General features: G+C 45.5%; 1 protein-coding gene and 7 non-coding genes across 8 annotated transcripts in view; all 8 read left to right on the top strand.

The window, feature by feature from the left end:
- The window catches only part of LOC144735693 (protein O-mannosyl-transferase TMTC4-like), a 63510-nt gene that overhangs the window by 2441 nt on the left and 44196 nt on the right, over positions 1-16873 (top strand). Inside the window, exon 4 of the mRNA XM_078618171.1 lies at positions 14925-15126. Coding sequence (XP_078474297.1) covers positions 14925-15126 — 202 coding nt within the window. The remainder of the gene's footprint in view (positions 1-14924; positions 15127-16873) is intronic.
- TRNAP-AGG (transfer RNA proline (anticodon AGG)) lies at positions 3979-4050 on the top strand. Its single transcript has one exon. It is a non-coding gene; the product is annotated as a tRNA-Pro (tRNA).
- Positions 4789-4860, top strand: TRNAP-CGG (transfer RNA proline (anticodon CGG)). Its single transcript has one exon. It is a non-coding gene; the product is annotated as a tRNA-Pro (tRNA).
- On the top strand, positions 5234-5305 carry TRNAP-AGG (transfer RNA proline (anticodon AGG)). Its single transcript has one exon. It is a non-coding gene; the product is annotated as a tRNA-Pro (tRNA).
- TRNAP-AGG (transfer RNA proline (anticodon AGG)) lies at positions 7527-7598 on the top strand. The gene has a single exon. It is a non-coding gene; the product is annotated as a tRNA-Pro (tRNA).
- On the top strand, positions 12711-12782 carry TRNAP-AGG (transfer RNA proline (anticodon AGG)). The gene has a single exon. It is a non-coding gene; the product is annotated as a tRNA-Pro (tRNA).
- On the top strand, positions 13174-13245 carry TRNAP-UGG (transfer RNA proline (anticodon UGG)). Its single transcript has one exon. It is a non-coding gene; the product is annotated as a tRNA-Pro (tRNA).
- TRNAP-AGG (transfer RNA proline (anticodon AGG)) lies at positions 13469-13540 on the top strand. Its single transcript has one exon. It is a non-coding gene; the product is annotated as a tRNA-Pro (tRNA).

The raw sequence follows: 16873 nt of genomic DNA, 5'->3' as shown, positions 1-16873 counted from the left end.
TTATTTCCCTTCTACGTGACTTTACCGAAAGAACCAAGAAGATGAGGATGTTATTATTATTTTTCTTCTCCACGGATCCCCCTGTAGTAGTAGCAGCAGTAGTGGCCTCGCGGATCGCCAGGCGTTGCGCGGACCACAGGTTGGGAACCGCTGCTCCCGAAGAGCTTTTCTAGAGGGAATTTTTGGCCGACTCTTCCATTTCTGGCCCCCGATGTCTTGGAAGAGGCAGGAGTCATCTTCTTGGTTCTTTCGGTAAAGTCACGTAGAAGGGAAATAATAAAAGAATAAAAATAAAACATAATAAAATACAATTCTCACGACGTTTCGGCCACAACGCAAGCAGCCGTTCTCAGGTGAAGAACAGGTCTGCCGGAAAGACAGCGTCTGAATGAACACCACCAGGCTTGGCAGCGTATATTTAAGCTGGGTTAGAGGAGGAAGGGCGCCTTGACAAAAGAATTTGCATATTAACAGAGGAATTTAGCATATTTATGAAAAAATGCAGATATGGGATTAGTCACTACTTGTGGAATGCGTAGGAGGTGGGGGGGGGAGTCTGAAAGCCATATTATGCCCGTGCATTATGTAGGATTAGCAGCAACAAAGGGAGGAAGTAGGGTTAGCAGTAATAAAGGGAAGGAATTTTAATAGTAAGGAGCTGCAGCAGCCTAACCAGAGGTGGGAGTGTGCCCGCATGCTATCCCACCGCACGCGATTGAAAACTGCGTGGTAGGGCGCGTTACGAGTTGCCTGAAACATTTATTTTTTCTAATCTGGTTTGATTGCATTGCTCATGAATATTGACAAGTCCGTTAGATTTGGAATCCACGGCGACACATTTTGTTGCACACTTTCTGCTCGCCCCCTTGGTGAAGCTCGTCCAAGCTGTGGTGACTCACTCACCGTTACCGCAAGAGCGGTTGACAGCTGTAGTCCCGGCTGACTATACCTACACTTGGCATCACACTCCTCCTGGTACACGAGCATTTCCTTAATTCGTTCTGTGTTCTGTTCACCCGAGAGGTTTGAAAGAACATTTCACCCCAACTTATAAACAGGCATCGAAGCTGTTGGGTATTAAACACACTTTCAGCCAACCCTCCTGGAAAATATATATCAGGCTGCACAGTGTACCTGCTGTTTTAGTGTTGTGGATTTTAATGTTTCGCAGAGATATGGTGTGTGTGTGTGTGATGTACAAGTTCTATCGGGTATTGAAAAGTTGCTACTTCAGTAATTTCACTGTGAAAATATCAGGCCAAGCAACTTGGTCACAACACACAAAAACAAGGATCTCCATGGTAGGCTAGCTTGACTGTTGGGGTCAGTGCTTGTTAACAAACACCAATGAACGCAGTCAGGACTCAAGGCCGCTTTTGTCTCCCCAGTGCGGATGTTGACACACCAGGTACTAAATTTCGATTGAAAGCTTTCGTGACTGCAGGGATTCATCTTCTTGGTTCTTTCGGTAAAGTCACGTAGAAGGGAAATAATAAAAGAATAAAAATAAAACATAATAAAATACAATTTTCATGACGTTTCGGCCACAACGCAAGCAGCTGTGCTCAGGTGAAGAACAGGTCTGTCGGAAAGACAGCGTCTGAATGAACACCACCAAGCTTGGCAGCGTATATTTAAGCTGGGTTAGAGGAGGAAGGGTGCCTTGACAAAGGAATTTGCATATCAACAGAGGAATTTAGCATATTTATGGCAAATGCAGATATGGGATTAGTCACTACTTGTGGAATGCGTAGGAGGTGGGGGGGGGTCTCAAAGTCATATTATGCCCGTGCATTATGTAGGATTAGCAGCAACAAAGGGAGGAAGTAGGGTTAGCAGTAATAAAGGGAAGGAATTTTAATAGTAAGGAGCTGCAGCAGCCAAAGGTACTGATTTAAATACCTACTCGACGTAGGAGAAGCCCAGGACTGATGCCGTAAACACTCGGCACTGATGTTACCCATGGAAAGGAATGGAACTTAGGTTGATAATTGTTTTTTTACCCTTCTATCTGGCAACAAAACTGACACCTTTTTACAAGGAGTCATGTTTGCGTCATCTGGTCCAACCCATGTGAGACTAGGCTCTAAGGAAAGCTGTCTCGGGTGCGGACCAATCAACTTTAAGGACAGTGCACATTATCAGAGTTATGTCTTTTGTTTGTATTATGACTGCAGGTATTGCGGTCTATGCAAACATGACTCCTTGTAAAAAGGTGTCAGTTTTGTTGCCAGATAGAATGGTAAAAAACCAATTATCATATTTTTTCTGGAAAATGAGGTTCCCATGGAACTTAGGTTGCCGCGTTCACAGGGCATCACGCTACCCACTACGCCGCCGTAGACGTTTGAAAATGTAGGTTAAAGGAATTGTCATGAAAAGGAAACGTCGTCTGAGTTGAAAAATACACGGATTGAATTGCCTTTCATTTCATCAATCACCATGACGTTTTCGATAGACAGATTGCCTTTATATTTAAACTCAATTATTTATATTATGAATAAACTCGCGAAGGGCTCATAGAGACCATGAGTAATTTTTTTTTTCACAGAAACCAGGGTGAACAAAAAAACCCATCCAGGGAACCAATCTCAGCGCGACACGAAACGCGACGCAAACATTAAAAAGAAAGTGAAAAATTAAACGTACATTAAAAACCACACCAAACTACGCAACACATTCCACTTGTAAACAAAACACAACGCGACTGACCCTATACCCTCACCTACACCCCCCCCCCCGACATCCCCCCCTACACCCCCCCTACACCCCCCCTTACATCCCCCCCCTACATCCCCCCGACACCCTCCTACACCCCCCTACACCCCCTTCCTCCCTACACCGCCCCCTACACCCCCCCTACACCCTCCCTACACCGCCCCCATACACCCCCCATACCCCCCCTATACCCCCCCCTACACCCCCCCCTACACCCCCCCCCACACCCCCCCTATACCCCCCCCCCTACACCCCCCCCCCACACCCCCCCTACACCGCCTATACCCCCCCTACACCCCCCATACACCCCCCCTACACCGCCCCCCCACACCCCCCCACACCTCCCCTACACCCCCCCCCCCTACACCCCCCCTACACCCCCCCATACACCCCCCCCGTGTTGGGAGGCAGTCGATGACAATTGTGTTTTTGTACGCAGCAGCAGGAGGAAGGCATCAAAAAGCGGCCTCCGCTTTCTTCCTTTTGTCAGTCAGCATTTGCAATTAATCAAGCCCCCCCCCCCAACCACCTTACCGAGCTGTGCCTTCAGCTTTACTGCACTGCTCATGGGAGGCTCATCTCGGAGTTGATGGGTGGGTTTTTTGTGTTTACGTGAAGCAAGTCGCCGATTAAAAGTTGAGAATTTTTTTCGGTTTAACTCGACTTGTGTGTCCGTTTTAAGTGTTTTTTTTGCTCGTTTTGTAACGACGGCGTTATCGTGAACGACCGCGCGATCTGATCATTCGACGGCGATCTGAAACAGATCCACGTGGCCACTCCTGCAGCAGTTGGATGGAATATCAAATCTTGACATCAATTTGTTATCTGTTGCAATCCCCAAACATGCCATACGAAAGAAGACAAATGATGTCTTCGTCCATAAGATTAGTGCATTTGTCCACGAGAGGGCAGTGACATCGTTATTTAAATTGTGTCGTTGATTCCCCGTACTAGATCTAGACTATAAAAGTGTTTACTTTTAATTAAAATTCAATGTTAAATTCATTGAAGTTCCACATTTAACCGAAAAAAAATGCGTAGCTTCTGCAAAAGTCAACATCTTCGTAATGTATTTGTTGTAAAAAAAATTTGCAGTGCAGCTGTAAGGCAACCAGATTTGGCGAAAATGCACAATACGCGTAATGAGTTTTTGTTGTTGTGTGTGGTCATTTTGTCGACCAGGCTGATAGTGGCAGAGTGCCTACATCGGAGAACCCAGTTTCCTGATGACTGCTTTCTAGACCTCAACTAACACCATGCGGCTCGTTGGTCTAGGGGTATGATTCTCGCTTAGGGTGCGAGAGGTCCCGGGTTCAAATCCCGGACGAGCCCTGACTTTTCCATTTTTTAAATATTTTTATAAGATGCTTATAATTCAGGAATTGCACAGTCGCTTAAGTGCCGTGAAGTGTATGCTAATTTAGTGTTTTGCATACAGCTGATACAATATTGTGAATTGCTTTACACATAGGTCATGAACTTTAAAAAAAGTTATTTTCTTTAACTTCTTCTTGGTTCTTTCGGTAAAGTCGGTAAAGTCAGAACAGGTCTGTCGGAAAGACAGCGTCTGAATGTTTCAGACGCTGTCTTTCCGACAGTTCTTCACCTGAGGACGGCTGCTTGCGTTGTGGCCGAAACGTCGTGAGAATAAATGTTATTATGTTTTATTTTTATTATTTTATTATTTCTCTTCTACGTGACTTTACCGAAAGAACCAAGAAGATGAATCCCTGCAGTCTCGAAAGCTTTAAATCGAAATTCTTTAACTTGTTTTTTGACGTTGTTTCCCGTGGGGTTTTTATTTTCTTAAGCACACTTGTGTGACGCCTTGAGAGGCTTGCCATACTGCCACGTGTGACATCCAGGCATTTTACACTGCTACCTATTTCCAAATAACGTAAAGTTCTAAACAATGTACAGTAAAGTTCATTGCGGTTATATTAATATTATGTTTTTTTTTTAGTAATGAAGGCTGCAACGTATACAAATGTAGTGAAAATCTAAAATTAACATGTGCCTTTTGTTTTAGTGACGTGGCTGATATCATTTACTTGCATATTTCTAATGGCTGGCTCGTTGGTCTAGGGGTATGATTCTCGCTTCGGGTGCGAGAGGTCCCGGGTTCAAATCCCGGACGAGCCCAGGGAAAATATCCTTTTTTGTGACTTTCTTTTTACCATTTCCAAATAACGTAAAGTTCTAAACAATGTACAGTAAAGTGCATTGCGGTTGTATTAATATTATTGGTTCCTTCGGTAAAGTCACGAAGAAGGGAAATAATAAAAGAATACAAATACATCAATAAAACGTTTTGATTGCAACACAAGCTTGTGTTGCAATCGAAACGTCGTGAGAATTTTATTGTTTTATTTTTATTATTTTATTGTTTTTTTTCCTTGCAGGTTATTTTAATGTTAAAATGTATTAATAATGAAGGCTGTAACGTATACAAATTTAGTGAAAATCCCAAATGAGCAATGTTTTCCTTGTGCCTTTTTGCATGGTTTTAACGGCTGGCTCGTTGGTCTAGGGGTATGATTCTCGCTTAGGGTGCGAGAGGTCCCGGGTTCAAATCCCGGACGAGCCCTGGAAAGTTATTTTAATTTATTTATATAAATACATTTTAACTGCAAAGGATGTTTCCTTGCACGATGATCAAATACATTTTATTTTTGTAAATTCCCAATGCTTGAATGCAGCCAAATAAGGTGACCGTAGAGATTAAATGTGATGTTTTTTTTGTGCAGTCAATTGTGACCAGGCTGATACCATCAACTTGTGACACTCGGGAAACCAATTGAATGATTGAATGTGCGGTTACCCAGATTCAAACTCAGATTTTTTCAGTGGTACAAGGTCAATGCTTTTGCTCCCAAGCTATCGCCTCCAAAACAGAAGATTTTAAGTAAATTCCACTTTGTGTCTCAGTGCTGTTCTAGCAAAGAAACGTTTTGGCAATGTGAACTGTCCTTTTCAAAAGCCAGCCACATGTGCCTGATGCTGTAGCCTCAGATTGTGGACACGTGGCTGTGGGTGTGTGAGTGGCTGGCTCGTTGGTCTAGGGCAGGGGTCTGCAACCTTTAAGACATAAAGAGCCACTTGGACCCGTTTCCGAAGGAAAAAATAAACTGGGAGCCGCAAAACCATTGCAACTATTAAAACAAATATAACACTGCATATATTGTTTCTTACCTTATTGCTATATACAGGATCGTGCAGTCAGCTGTCAATCTGAATAAAAAAAGGACTTTTTCACTTAACAATGTAAAATATATTTTTGCAAATTAATAGCTAAATTACCTGGTTAATGGGATTTTTGCTCCTGAACCTCAGTGCACAGTGTCTGCACATCAGGGCTGTAAGACGTCACCTTCATTTTCACACAGGCTTGCAAGCTGTCATCTGTGAGGCGTGATCGATGTTTGTTTTTAATATAGTTCATGTTGGAGAAGACCTGCTCACATACATATGTGGAGCCGAAGATCGACAGGACTCCAAATGCATACTTTTTCATGTTTATATAAGTGTTGGGGATGGCATTCCATGTTTCGAATACAAGTTTGTCCTGTTTGGGAAGGTTTTCAATATCACTCCATTTATGATTCTGAGCCAGAATGGCCTTCTGACGGGCAACATCCTCAAGAGTAGCGGTCAAGCATTTGAACTTGGACACCCATATATCTTTGTCGGCTATATCGGCCAGTTCCATCTCAAGATCAGGTTGACTTACACCTGCAAATGCAGTCATATTCAATAGGGATGGATCGATCGCCAGGGGAGTGACAGGGAAGGATAATGTCGTTTTTTCCTCTCTGAACTCACAGAATCGTTTCCCAAACGAACTTTGCATTGTGGTGATTGCAGACTTGAAATATTCCAAATTTATCGTATCATGACTTTGTTTGAACTCTCTCAAAGAGGGAAAGTGAGACAGTGTACCTCTCTGTAAATCTTTGACAAACACTGTCAACTTGCGCTCGAATGCCAAAACCTCCTCCAGCATGTGCAGGGCTGTGCCTCCTTTCCCCTGAAGGGTTGTATTTAGCGTGTTTAGATGTGCTGTCATGTCTACCATAAAATGTAATTTTTCCAGCCACTCTGGCTGTTCCAGCTCAGCAAAGGTGAGCTCTTTGCTGCCCAGGAAGGTTTTTACTTTTTCCAAACATGTGACAAAGCAACGGCAACGTTATTGCCTGTCACCGGGCGGGCAGTGTGGAGCTGAGCGGCGACCTGTCAGCAGCGGCAACGCCAGAGCAGGTGTCACAGTGCGCCTCCTCCCCTCGCTAGCATCCGCCCCGGAGCCGCGGTCAAGGTTCAAAAGAGCCGCATGCGGCTCCGGAGCCGCAGGTTGCCGACCCCTGGTCTAGGGGTATGATTCTCGCTTAAAGTGCGAGAGGTCCCGGGTTCAAATCCCGGACGAGCCCAGGGAAAATATACTTATTTTTTACCTTTTTTTTCCTTTTTCCAAATGACGTAAAGTTCTAAACAATGTACAGTAAAGTGCATTGCGGTTATATTGATGTAATATTTTGTAATAATGAAGGCTGTAACGAATATACAAATGTCTGACCCCCCTCCTAGGGGCGTTACGTCATTTATGGACGGCCCCTAAAGAAAAAGAACGTGTCGCGAATATCTCAACCAAATTTGCACTTTTGTTTCAATCAGTAAAAAAAATGCAGAAAGGGGCAAACGCAGGCTGTTGCCACAATGCGAGGTTGGCTTCTGTTGTGAAGTGGCACTTTTTTTTCTCTTATTCATTAGTTGAAGTCCTACAAGACCCACAGCGTGGAGTGCTATGTGTGGCTGGCTCGTTGGTCTAGGGGTATGATTCTCGCTTAGGGTGCGAGAGGTCCCGGGTTCAAATCCCGGACGAGCCCTGGAAAGTTATTTTTATTTAGATAAATACATTTTAACTACAAGGGATGTTTCCTTGCACGGTGATCAAATACATTTTATTTTTCAATTTAAAGCTTTCGTGACTGCAGGGATTCATCTTCTTGGTTCTTTCGGTCAGACGCTGTCTTTCTGACAGACATGTTCTTCACCTGAGGACGGCGGCTTGCGTTGTGGCCGAAACGTCGTGAGAATTATTTTATAATGTTTTATTTTTATTATTTTATTATTTCCATTCTACGTGACTTTACCGAAAGAACCAAGAAGATAAATACATTTAATTTTTGTAAATTCCAAATTCTTGAATGCAGCAAAATAACGTGACCGTACAGATTAAATGTGTTGTTTTTGTGTGCAGTCAATAGTGACCAGGCTGATACCATTAACTTGTGACACTCGGGAAACCAATTGAATTATTGAATGTGTGGTTACCCAGATTCAAACTCAAATTTTCCAATGGTACAAGGTCAATGCTTTTGCTCCCAAGCTATCGCCTCCAAAACAGAAGATTTTAAGTAAATTTCAGTTTGTGTCTCAGTGCTGTTCTAGTAAAGAAACTTTTGGGAATGTGAACTTTCCTTCTTTAGAGCCAGCCATATGTGCCTGATGCTGTAGCCTCACATTGTGGGCACGTGGCTGTGGGTGAGTAAGTGGCTGGCTCGTTGGTCTAGGGCAGGGGTCGGCAACCAAAATAACAAGAAGAGCCATTTCTTTCCAGTTCGGTACAAAATTCAGTATTTCAAGAGCCGCAATGCATCTGAGTACATACTGTACATACGTACATATCGTCAAGAAGCGGCCCGTAAAGAGCCGCATGCGGCTCCGGAGCCGTAGGTTGCCGACCCCTGGTCTAGGGGTATGATTCTCGCTTAGGGTGCGAGAGGTCCCGGGTTCAAATCCCGGACGAGCCCAGGAAAAAAATACCTTTTTTTACCTTTTTCCAAATGACGTAAAGTTCTAAACAATGTACAGTAAAGTGCATTGCGGTTATATTGATGTTATATTTTGTAACAATGAAGGCTGTAACGTATATAAATTTAGTAAAAATCTAAAATTATGTGCCTTTTTTTGTGACTAGCCCAGGAGAACGGAATTTTGTTGTTGTAAAAAAAATGTAAATCTTGTCGTCACATTACAGTATTTTTTTTACCTACTTAAGCAATTGTTACTAAAATGCAACTTTGCAAAGGAAACTACATTACATGATAGCACTTCTTAGGGCCCTTGAAGTGACAGATTTAAGAGGCAGGCACTGAAATTTAAAAATATGCCGCAGATAAATGTTTGTCACACAGCAGTCGAATGGATGTTATAGTTATCGAATGGATGTTATACTTGTGGACAGCCGTTAAAAAAGAAATCTAAAACAAACCCTCAAATCTTTAAAGGTAATGTAACGCAAAGATAATAAGCAATTCGCGAAATATGACAGGGAATTGGGGGTCACTATGATGGAACATCTCGGTGACGACAAAATGTACAGAATTGTTAAAGATTAACTCAGGGGAACAAAAACGAACGAGGTGTTTTGTTTATTTAGTTTGAGGATGTGATTAGGGTGTGAGCGCTCCTGGCTAAATATTCAGTACGATTCTTGCTTGTGTCAAGAAATCAACGTCTGTGATACTGGTAGGAACCTCCTGGTTCCACCATCCCACATGGGATTATTGTGTCCGTCCGTCGTGCATCCAAAAATGGGAGGGGTGGGGCTAGGCGGAGAGGGGAGGATGGGGAGAGGCTCGGTGGGGAGGGGAGGGTGGGGAGGGGTGGGGCTGGGTGGGGAGGGGCTGGTCACCCCGTGGTGCCCTTATAAAACTCACCGTTTAACCTACTCACGCCGGCCTGTGCCCGCCCTCACAGTCGGGCATATTTGCGGAATACACCACGCCGCCGTTGACCCTGGCCATTGACCGAGCAACCCAACGTTCCTACCAGCTCCCTCCGCAGGAATGTGTTTTTATTACCACATTAAACGTTTCCGCATACCGCGGCTGCGCTTAATTTAGCATCAAGTTTTCAATCTCTCGGGAATTCCAAGCTGGGAAAAAAACCATCTGCAATATTGGCAATCTGTAGATGGAGTCCCTGAACTCATTCTTCACTAAACCGCATTCACCCAGTCTCGGGAGATTGTTGATTTTCCAACTCATTCTCCGGCAGATGATGGAATCGCTCTCACATTTCTCTTCAATCGTTCTCACATTCTTCTTTTTTTAATTGATGCACGTGTGTCCGCGAGCCGACGGCCTCAAGCTACGTGGCACCACTCCTGGAAGGGAACGTGTTAAGGGGCCGTCCATAAATGACGTCACGCGATTTTGGACGATTTTTGACCCCCCCCCCCCTCGTCACACGGCGTCAAAAAAGTCAAACCCCCCCCTTAAATATGACGTCACAAAGCTCTGCCCCCCCCCCCCAAATAAAACATGCTTTAAATCGCTTTAAACTATTGTCATTGTAGTGCGTATTTAATGTGGCGCTGCACTCTGATGTTGTAGGAGAAAACATTTATTAACATTTAATTAGAACGTGTTGTCTATATTTATTTAAAGTTGCGCATTTTGATGTGACGTCACATTTCTCAACCCCCCCCTCATCACAGCCAAATTTGCAATTTTTGTTTCAATCAGTAAAAAAATGCAGAAAGGGGCAAACGCAGGCTGTTGCCACAATGCGAGGTTGGCTTCTGTTGTGAAGTGGAACTTTTTTTTCTCTTATTCATCAGTTGAAGTCCTATAAGACCCACAGCGTGGAGTGCCATGTGTGGCTGGCTCGTTGGTCTAGGGCAGGGGTCGGCAACCTACGGCTCCGGAGCCGCATGCGGCTCTTTACGGGCTGCTTCTTGACGATATGTACGTGAGTACAGTATGTACTCAGATGCATTGCGGCTCTTGAAATACTGAATTTTGTACCGAATTGGAAAGAAATGGCTCTTCTTGTTATTTTGGTTGCCGACCCCTGGTCTAGGGGTATGATTCTCGCTTAGGGTGCGAGAGGTCCCGGGTTCAAATCCCGGAAGAGCCCTAGAAAGCAGTTATTTTTACACAGTATACGGAAAAAAAAACCTCTCATTAAGTTGTTTTTCCATCACGTGTAAAACTTTTCCAAACACCACACTAAATGTGATATTCTACAAAGTGTTTGCATGAGTACGAATTTTTTATATTTTTTTCGGTCAAACATTTCAGGAAAATAAATATTTAATTATTATTGTTATATTTTTTTATACCAAATTTGATTTCAAGCGTATAGTTGCCTTCATATCGTGGGACATATAATCCATCTGGAACTCACACAGCAGTGACCCACCCTGTGTGTTCAACAACTGCCTTTGGTGTTCAGGTTTTTGGCCTTCGCATATACATACAAATGATTTTGCTTCTGTAATTCACGTTCATCAGTAATACTTTGGCCTTAGAGGGAATATATTTTACACGGGTAGGAAATTAGCCAAAGAGAAAACCCAAGATTAATACGATGGGAGTTGTATGCGGTCATACGTGACCAGGCTGATATCAATTCGCTACACTTCAGAAACCGGGTGAATGATGAGGGGTGGTTAATTCTAGATTTGAAGCTTTCGTGACTGCAAGGATTCATATTCTTAGGTTTTTTCGGTAAAGTCACGTAGGTAAAACATTACAATTTCTCCTTTTCACACTATTGTTAGGTAGGCCAGGTTGAGTCACAAACCGTACCTCTCCATAACAAAGGCTCACCCTCTTAAGCCTCACCTTACCATATGAATAAAAAGTGTGCTGCACTTGCCCCTTCCCCCCTCTCCAACCATTATATAAACGGAGTGGTAGCTCCTGCAATCTCTCATTTACTTGATACAGCTGTCGTGGCTGTGACGGTTCCACCTGAAGACGGAGGCTTGTGTTGCCTCCGAAACGTCGTGATTTTTATTTTATTTTACTTTTATTAATTTTAATGTTTTACCTACGTGACTTTACCGAAAAAACCTAAGAATAAGAGGGGTGTTTACCCAGATTCAAACTCAGGTTTTCAGTCGTGCCAGCCCAATGCGTTTACCCCCACGCTATGTTAACCTATCAAAAAAACACAAAGGCGTTTCAGCAGAAGAAAATTGTGTCAATATTTCACCAAAATTTGCATTTCAATGTGCACAGCAGAGCCTGCATTGTTGTTGTTTGACTTGCATCCCACTGGGATTTTTGCACAGCGCTGGTGTACGGTGCTTTTTTTCTTGAAGACTTTGCAGTTTTTTCCTGGATTTCTCTGTTTGCGCATAGTCACTTTAAGATGTTTTCTTATTCTCAGGTTTTTTCCGGTAAAGTCACGTAGGTAAAACATTAAAAGTAATGAAAGTAAAATAAAACAAAACAAAAATAAAAATAAAATTCACGACGTTTCGGAGGCAACACAAGTCTCCGTCATCAGGTGGGACCGTCACAGCCAGATTAGCTGCATCAAGTGAAGCAATGATTCAAAATGTAATCCCTTATAAGCAAGTTGAAGGGGGGGAGGAGAGGGGGGGGGGAGTTCATCAGAATGTGGTAGCCAATGAATGGAACGTATCGGGAGGGAGGGGGGTGGGAGGGGGAGGGAGCCAACAAAACATTTGGCGACGGCTTGGACGCGGCTGCTGCGCACGCCAACACAATGGGCAGAAAGGGGGGAGGGGAGGTCTGATACACATGATAGAACAAAGGAACGAAAATGCCCATGTTTATACCAATGCAGGCTGAAAAATGAAGAGAGTACTGTTAAAAATAACTGGGGATGTTAACACTCGGTGAAGTAAATTAAAATAGTGCCTGTCAGATAAGATGGTCCAAAAAGTGTAATTGAGTCTTTTTTGCGTGGTTAATAACATCTTTCCAGTGATTACTGAGTTTGTACCCATCATCACGGTTGAAATTATGTTTTCTTGTTCATGTGTTTTGTTTGTTGCGGTTGCACCCGATTCAAGAGCCGAATGGCTCACAGGGCTATACCTAATAAATGTAACTGAAATTGAAAACAGTGCAAGGCTGGCTGGCTCCTCCTGTAAGTGAACTTTAAAAAAAATTCAGTTCCCAGCACATGTGCCTGATGCTAAATTCCCACATTGGGGATTGGAGCGTGTGGCTGGCTCGTTGGTCTAGGGGTATGATTCTCGCTTAGGGTGCGAGAGGTCCCGGGTTCAAATCCCGGACGAGCCCTTGCTTTTCCATTTTTTAGCTATTTTTATAAGATGCTTATAATTCAGGAATTACACAGCCACTTAAGTGCCGTGAAGTGTATGCTAATTTTGTGTTTTGCACACAGCTGATACAATATTGTGAATTGCTTTATACATAGGTCATAAACTTGAAAAAAAGTAATATTCTTTAACTTGTTTTTTGACGTTGTTTCCCGTGGGGTTTTTATTTTCTTAAGCACACTTGTGTGAAGCCTTGAGAGGCTTGCCATACTGCCACGTGTGACATCCAGGCATTTTACACTGCTGCTACCCTCAGTACCGCCCCCTGTAGGTTAAGGTAAACAATTGCGAAACAGAGCAGATGCAACGTGGCAGCATTAAGTGCATTTCCTGTGTGGCTGAAGTCAGCTGGCTCGTTGGTCTAGGGGTATGATTCTCGCTTTGGGTGCGAGAGGTCCCGGGTTCAAATCCCGGACGAGCCCAATATTTTTTTTAGTAATTAACTTACTCACATCCCCAGAGATGTTCGGCATTGTTAAAACAGGCTAAATGTCCGCGTCGTTTGGTCCATAAAAATAAGTTAATAAAAAAAGAAAGCCGTGTAAAATTTAAAAGTAAGAGTGTTTTTGGTACTCATTGTAGTTTGTGACCACATGCTGACTTTCTCGCTCACATAGCCTTCACATCTGGGAAGCAAACTCAGCTGGCTCGTTGGTCTAGGGGTATGATTCTCGCTTAGGGTGCGAGAGGTCCCGGGTTCAAATCCCGGACGAGCCCGTGCTTTTATTATTTTGCGTGGAAAAAGACAAATATTATTACGTCCAGGTAAATAAGTTTAATTGTCACATTCAAGATTTCATGTACCGTGCTGAACTTAATGCTATTTTCTCAGAAATGTTATCATCTTTTCCCCACCCCGTCTTGGAATAGCCATGAAGTGTTCAAGTTCTTACGTTTGTTAAGTTTAAACCTCCAAAATGTTGACAAGTCTTATACAGTAGTTACTTATTAAGCACTCACTTAAAACTTGTTCACCCAGTCTTAAGATTAGAATTGTTTTAAACTCATTCTCCAGCAGATGGCACGATTGTACCATGGATCACGCTCTCACGTTGCAAAGGCTTTAAAGCGCCTTAAATGTTTCAAGATTAATTCTAGATTTGAAGCTTTCGTGACTGCAAGGATTCATACTCTTAGTTTTTTTCAGTAAAGTCACGTAGGTAATTTTTTTAAAATAAATAATAATAGAAATAATAACAGGAATAAAATGATAAATCACGACGTTTCAGAGGCAACACAAGTCTCCGTCATCAGGTGGGACCGTCATAGCTAAATTTACTGTATCAAGTACCCTGGACCCTATTATTACTTATATTATTTTTATTTTTTATTTATGTGAATTTTCCGAAGAAACCTAAGAGTATGTTTCCAGATTGTCCAAGCAAATTGATTTCCAACGTATTCTTGGTTCTTTCGGTAAAGTCACATAGAAGGGAAATAATAAAATAATAAAAATAAAACATCATTATATTATGTTACATAATTATATTATGTTTTATTTTTATTATAATTATATAATGTTTTACTTTTATTATTTTATTATTTCCCTTCTACGTGACTTTACCGAAAGAACCAATAATATACTGGCTACCCGTACCCGGCCGGGTACCCATTTGCGACCCTGGTGCGGCCGGGTACGGGTAGGCCGTGAGTCACTGGTGAGTCACCGTTTGTCACTCATTTCCCAACGTCTTGTCTCTTCTCACAATTCAAGTTGCTAGAATCAACCCACCCGCGCCTGCAACATGGCTTCATCCCAGAGGTCGCAATCGGGTACCCGATACCCGTACCCTACCCGATACCCGGCCGGGTACGGGTAGGGTACGGGTACGGCCGGGTACGGGTACCCGTTTGCGCGCTGGTGCGGCCGGGTACGAGTACGGAATAAAATCCTGTTTGCGACCTCTGGGACACATGGGTGCAGCACGTCAATGATCTTCTTGGTTCTTTCAGTAAAGTCACGTAGAATGGAAATAATAAAATAATAAAAATAAAACATAATAAAACAATATAATAATGTAATAAACGTCAACGATGTGAAGCAGGCAAAACGGTCCCTCGCCGGCCGTGCGTGACGATCGCCCCGCTTGCCGCCCGCCAGGCTCAACTACTGGGCGAGCGGAGGTCTGAACCCGACGGGGTTCCACCTGGTGAACATCGCGCTGCACTCGGTCGTCTCGGCGCTGCTCTACGACGTCTGCTGCCTGCTGGTCGGGTGGCGCGGGGCATGCGGAGCGCCGGCGTGCCGCACGGCGCTGCTCGCCTCCGTCATGTTCGCCGTGCACCCCGTGCACGCGGAGAGCGTGAGTCCCTGTGTGTGTCCGCACGCACGCGGAGAGCGTGAGTCCCTGTGTGTGTCCGCACGCACACGGAGAGCGTGAGTCCCTGTGTGTGTCCGCACGCACGCGGAGAGCGTGAGTCCCTGTGTGTGTCCGCACGCACGCGGAGAGCGTGAGTCCCTGTGTGTGTCCGCACGCACGCGGAGAACGTGAGTCCCTGTGTGTGTCCGCACGCACGCGGAGAGCGTGAGTCCCTGTGTGTGTCCGCACGCACGCGGAGAGCGTGAGTCCCTGTGTGTGTCCGCACGCACGCGGAGAGTGTGAGTCCCTGTGTGTGTCCGCACGCACGCGGAGAGCGTGAGTCCCTGTGTGTGTCCGCACGCACGCGGAGAGCGTGAGTCCCTGTGTGTGTCCGCACGCACGCGGAGAGCGTGAGTCCCTGTGTGTGTCCGCACGCACGCGGAGAACGTGAGTCCCTGTGTGTGTCCGCACGCACGCGGAGAGTGTGAGTCCCTGTGTGTGTCCGCACGCACGCGGAGAGCGTGAGTCCCTGTGTGTGTCCGCACGCACGCGGAGAGCGTGAGTCCCTGTGTGTGTCCGCACGCACGCGGAGAGCGTGAGTCCCTGTGTGTGTCCGCACGCACACGGAGAGCGTGAGTCCCTGTGTGTGTCCGCACCCACGCGGAGAGCGTGAGTCCCTGTGTGTGTCCGCACGCACGCGGAGAGCGTGAGTCCCTGTGTGTGTCCGCACGCACGCGGAGAGCGTGAGTCCCTGTGTGTGTCCGCACGCACGCAGAGAGCGTGAGTCCCTGTGTGTGTCCGCACGCACGCGAAGAGCGTGAGTCCCTGTGTGTGTCCGCACGCACGCGGAGAACGTGAGTCCCTGTGTGTGTCCGCACGCACGCGGAGAGCGTGAGTCCCTGTGTGTGTCCGCACGCACGCGGAGAGCGTGAGTCCCTGTGTGTGTCCGCACGCACGCGGAGAGCGTGAGTCCCTGTGTGTGTCCGCACGCACGCGGAGAGCGTGAGTCCCTGTGTGTGTCCGCACGCACGCGGAGAGCGTGAGTCCCTGTGTGTGTCCGCACGCACGCGGAGAGCGTGAGTCCCTGTGTGTGTCCGCACGCACGCGGAGAGCGTGAGTCCCTGTGTGTGTCCGCACGCACGCGGAGAGCGTGAGTCCCTGTGTGTGTAGACTTTAACGGACAGGCTGTCGAGAGGGGCGATTGCTATTCGCGTGTAGCAGCAACAATACTGGTAGGAACCACCTGGTTCCACCAGCCCACATTTAGAAACATGCTTTTAGAGAATTTGGCTACTGTGCATTTTCACTTGATAAGCCACTTCGTTGTTTTATAATTTGTGCTAGTCAGGTCGCTTCGGACAAAGAGCTATACAGCTCAGTGGCCCTGACCTGGTAAAATAAAAAAAAATGTTTAAAACACATTCCTGCGGAGGGAGCTGGTAGGAACGTTGGGTTGCTCGGTCAATGGCCAGGGTCAACGGCGGCGTGGTGTATTCCGCAAATATGCCACGGGGTGAGCAGCCCCTCCCCGCCCAGCCCCACCCCTCCCACCCACCACCCAGCCCCTCCCCACCCTCCCCTCCCCACCCTCCCCACTCAGCCCCTCCCCACCCTCCCCTCCCCTCCCCACCCAGCCCCTCCCCACCCTCCCCTCCCCTCCCCACCCAGCCCCTCCCTGCACGACGGATGGACACAATAATCCCCTGTGGGCTGGTGTAACCAGGAGGTTCCTACCAGTAAAAAGATTTGC

Source organism: Lampetra planeri, chromosome 56 (genome assembly GCF_965212315.1).
Source record: "Lampetra planeri chromosome 56, kcLamPlan1.2.h2, whole genome shotgun sequence".
NCBI classification, from domain to species: Eukaryota; Metazoa; Chordata; class Hyperoartia; order Petromyzontiformes; family Petromyzontidae; genus Lampetra; species Lampetra planeri.
Note: the sequence above shows the minus strand (reverse complement) of the source record. Positions and strands in the feature narration are given on the sequence as shown.